This window comes from Oculina patagonica, unplaced genomic scaffold (assembly GCF_052425735.1).
Source record: "Oculina patagonica isolate OP01 unplaced genomic scaffold, crgOcupat unplaced404, whole genome shotgun sequence".
Taxonomy (NCBI): Eukaryota; Metazoa; Cnidaria; class Anthozoa; order Scleractinia; family Oculinidae; genus Oculina; species Oculina patagonica.
In genome coordinates this window covers 7,883-12,218 of record NW_027558260.1, presented here as the reverse complement: position 1 = coordinate 12,218, position 4,336 = coordinate 7,883, and the positions used below count along the sequence as shown (strand labels likewise).

Below are 4,336 nucleotides of genomic sequence, written 5' to 3'. Positions count from 1 at the left end.
TGTTGCCGAGGTGAGAATCACATATTGCCGAGTCTAACAACAGAACTTCAAATGGTCCAAATGTCACTACAAATTATCTAAAGTATCACACGAAAAATGTCCACACTCGTTCGTAAACCACGTTTTCTAAAAAGTCCCAAGTTGAGCAGGTAACCAGGCCTTTCTTTCCGTAACCTGGCCTTTACTCTGCCCCAGTTCATCGCGGTAAGTCCGCGACACTCCCCCAGGAGAAAGTTCCGATTTCCGAGGAAAGGAGATTCTGCATCAGTTGCCTTGCTTGGGTAGCTGCTGCTCGGGTGGGATGCATAGTGGTGGAGGAAATTTCTGACGTTTTAGTTTCTTCAGTTGGCAGTCGACCAGAGAGAATCCAACCAAGATGAGATCCAAGCAAGTACAGTCCAGGTCTCACTTTCTTCCTTTCTGGCAAAACCAAATCACTGTAGTAGTCATTTCCAATCAGCAATTCCACACTTGATACCTCTAGTTCATTTGGGAGAGTGTTAGCAAGTTCATGTCCCCTTACAAGGGGGTCAAACTGCTCAGAATTGACAGGTGACCTCTGAATCATTCCAGTAATCTTTGGAACTACATTTGCTTGAATGTTCATTGTCTCTCCATTCTTTAATTTCAAACCAAGTTCAACCAGTGTAGTTTTAAGTTCCTTGGGCTTCGTGGAGCCAAACGTGAAGACAGTTAGGATTTCAGAATTGCTGGGCTTCAGTTGAAGTTTATTTACTAAATCCTCACTTATGTAGGTTCTCTGGCTTCCACAATCTAGCAAAAGTCGGGTAGGCAGCTTCTTTGAAGTCTCGAGGTTCACAGTATCTGTCAGTGCAGTCTGCATAAGTACTTGTTCGCCAGAAACCAATAACGAACTTTCAGTTTTATTTTCCTCAGTAGAAGAAAACCTTCTTGGGCAAAGACTTCTGTGGTGATTTTTAACTCTTTTGCAGTGGAAACATGGTTTGCTAACCTTGCATTCTTTCAGTAAATGATTTGGCTTTAAACAGATGAAACAATTTCCTTTGATTTTTGCCTTTCTTGACTCAACAGTTGGATACGTTTTACACTGGTCACTCCAGTGATCCTTTCTTTGACAGTAAAAACAGCCTAATGTTTGACCTTTAGTGGAAGATACTGCATTTCCAGAAAGTAAGGCCCCAGTAGTTGTAACTCCAGGCCATTTCGCAAACAGTGATTTCTGGTTCTGAGACTTCACTTTAGTATCTTGGTCTTCAGGACTATAAATCAATGGAGTTTGACGCTCACCAACCTCTTGAGCACAAACATAACGTTTGAAAGCTTTTCGGATGCTTTCCACCGTCCATTTCTCCTCCATATCTTTGTACTCTTCCATACGGGACACAACTTCCTTTGGCAGCTTTGATTTAATCAGAAAAACAAAATGTGGCTGTTCCACATTCTCACCAAGGGCTTTAAGAGAACGAAGATGCTTCTCAATCGTGTCATAGGTTTCACGGAGTTTAGCAGTGAAAGGTGAAGAGACAGGAAGATCCATCAAAGCTGAGTAGTGAGCATCCATCCTGAGATCTTGTCTCCCAAATCTCTCATGAAGTAAATTTATCGCCACTTCATAGTTGGAGTTAGTAAGCTCCAGCCCAGAGATAACTGCACTTGCAGCTCCTTCCAATTCAACTTTCAAATAGTTGAATTTGTCCACAGGTTGAAGATTTGGATTTTTGTGAATGGAGGCATCAAATGAATCCCAAAATTCCTGCCACTTCAGAACATCTCCATTGAATTTTTGAAGTTCCAGTTTGGGAAGCTTGATAGTGGGAGTGTGACGAGTAATTGGAGTGCCAAACTGTTTTTCCAATTCAAGACGTTTTTGTTCCATTTCTGCTTTCATCTTAAGTTCTGTATCTGTAGCCGCTCTTTTAAGCTCCATTTCCTGCTCAGTTTGAACCAACTTTCTCTTAGCCTCCAATTCCACTTCCAATTTCTTTAGTTCATGTTCACGCTGTTTGTCTATTTCACTCTGCTTCAACATTTCCAATTCCAGTTTCATCTTTTCCATTTGAATCTCTTTCTCTTGGTTAAGTTTTGCCAGTTGAAGATCCTTCTCCTGTTGAAGTTTTTCCATTTGAAGTTCTCTTTGATGAGCTCTTTCCTTCTCTCTTCCCTCCTTTTCAGTTGTCTGCTGTTTTCGTTTGGCAATATTAATCAGAAGTGTTTTAAGATCGCAAATAGCTTCGTCTCCATCAAGCGCGAGAACACTGAAGTCTTCCATCTCACTTTCCAGTCGCTGGCTTTTAGCTTCGTCCTCTTTGCATGCCTCTTGTAGCTGTTCCAGTAAATCTTTATAAGTTTCGAGATTTCTCTCCAACTTGAGGAGTAATTGGTTGGCTTTGTACTCGGTTTCATCCAGAGAAACATCTTGTTGAAGGAAGGTTTCAACCTGTTCGATTCGATCCTTCAGTCGCTTCTTCGTCGGGCCCAAACGCTGACGAATACATCCACTCATTTTCCACGTTTGAAAGGTTTTATAACCTCGCTCTGCTACCACATGTTGCCGAGGTGAGAATCACATATTGCCGAGTCTAACAACAGAACTTCAAATGGTCCAAATGTCACTACAAATTATCTAAAGTATCACACGAAAAATGTCCACACTCGTTCGTAAACCACGTTTTCTAAAAAGTCCCAAGTTGAGCAGGTAACCAGGCCTTTCTTTCCGTAACCTGGCCTTTACTCTGCCCCAGTTCATCGCGGTAAGTCCGCGACAGAAGTAAAAAGTTAAGAGGAATTGCAAACGACAGCTTGTTTCGTTATATTTGGATCACTCAAAACCGCCAGCAATTATGAAATTGTTTTGATGCGCATTGTGCTTGTCGCCAAGCAACGCCAATTAGCAAAGAGAAAATCAAAGCAGTAGCAACCTGTTACCATTTTAGCGACACCACCAAATGAAAGACCATGATTAGATTGGTCATTTGACCAAGTTTAATGCTTTCAGGATGAACAGAAACTAAATTATGGATCTTGAAACATGGTTCAAAATCCATACAAACGTCTCTAATTGTAATAAAAAACTGCAATATCACAGCGAATATTCTAGTTTTTTTTATCCACTTTGTTTATTTTTGACCGCTTTAACCGCCAGGATCAGTTTGCCGTCTATATTTTCCTCTCTACTTGTAAGCCAGCGTCCTCCAAAACCAAGAGAGGATCCTCTCTTGCAAAACCAAATAAACTCTATCCATTTTGTGATAGCTGTAAAATCCTACCAAACACCCATTATTTGAAAGAAACTAGGATGAAAATCACTATGATTGCCATAAAAAAGTTAAGAGTTTATATGGTTTTGGGAGGGTCTGAATGGGGTTAACTGACTAGTGACAAAGGGCGAAAAATATTACCGACTACCGACAAAACAAGGAAAAAATTACCGATTAGCGACAAATAAATTCTAACCGACAACCGACATGGTCCGATGTTATACGGACGTTTGTATTCAGAAAGAACAGCGTTTTAAATTTATGTCTAGCTTAGGAAATGTCAAGTTCAGAAGTAACCACACCAATTCAAAATTTAGTCAAAAAAATCTCATAAAGGTGTTTCCAAGCTAAAAAAAAAACATCTAACGGACTTTTTAGGGCCAAAGGAGCAGGCGCATTAATTTGGCATTGGCGGGTTCTCGCTGTAGTTATTTCGCTTGGCGAAAACGCTTGCGGGAAAAATGCGAACATTTGCAATTGTAACGGATGGGCAGTGGCTGCTTGAGCTTCCAAATTTAATATCGGATGGAAGCAGCAGTGAGCTCAACGGTGTGTGGAACGTTCTATTAGAGTTTTCCGATTTAGCGGAAAATTCACTTAAATGGAACACATTTTTCCGCCTATTGAAAATCTTATTAAATTCAATTAGTTAACCCATTAAAAGTTCATTAATCTGCTTGCTTGTTTTTACTCACCACATCGATATTACCGTTATAACGGTAAACAGAAAACTCGAAATCAGGGAATCTTAAATTTTGCGTGATCCACGTTTCATTATAGAGAGCTATTACCAATTCAGTAAAATGTGGTGCATTGCCAATAAAATATGTAAGAATTTTTTTTAAAAAAATACTTTTTTATTTCGAATAAAATGCACAAAAATATTTCCAACTGTTAACCTGGTCAAGCTACGCCACTCGCGGCCACATTTCTCAACAGCCTGCACAATCATCATATTTTCAATAGGTGTGTATCGATGATTTGACATTTTACGCTTTGGTAACTTTTTTCTTCTGCGCGTGTTGTCCACTGCTCGAGGGCATTGTAATATCACCATGCAGTGCAGCTCTCAAAAAGAGTATTGCTCTCGCCTAATG

General features: G+C 40.2%; 1 protein-coding gene across 1 annotated transcript; it reads right to left on the bottom strand.

Annotated features, from left to right (window-relative positions):
- Positions 1-196: 196 nt before the first annotated feature.
- On the bottom strand, positions 197-2,740 carry LOC144640679 (uncharacterized). Its single transcript, XM_078499767.1, has one exon. The coding sequence runs from the start codon at positions 2,483-2,485 to the stop codon at positions 197-199; it is 2,289 nt and encodes a 762-aa protein (XP_078355893.1). The 5' UTR covers positions 2,486-2,740.
- Positions 2,741-4,336: the final 1,596 nt, after the last annotated feature.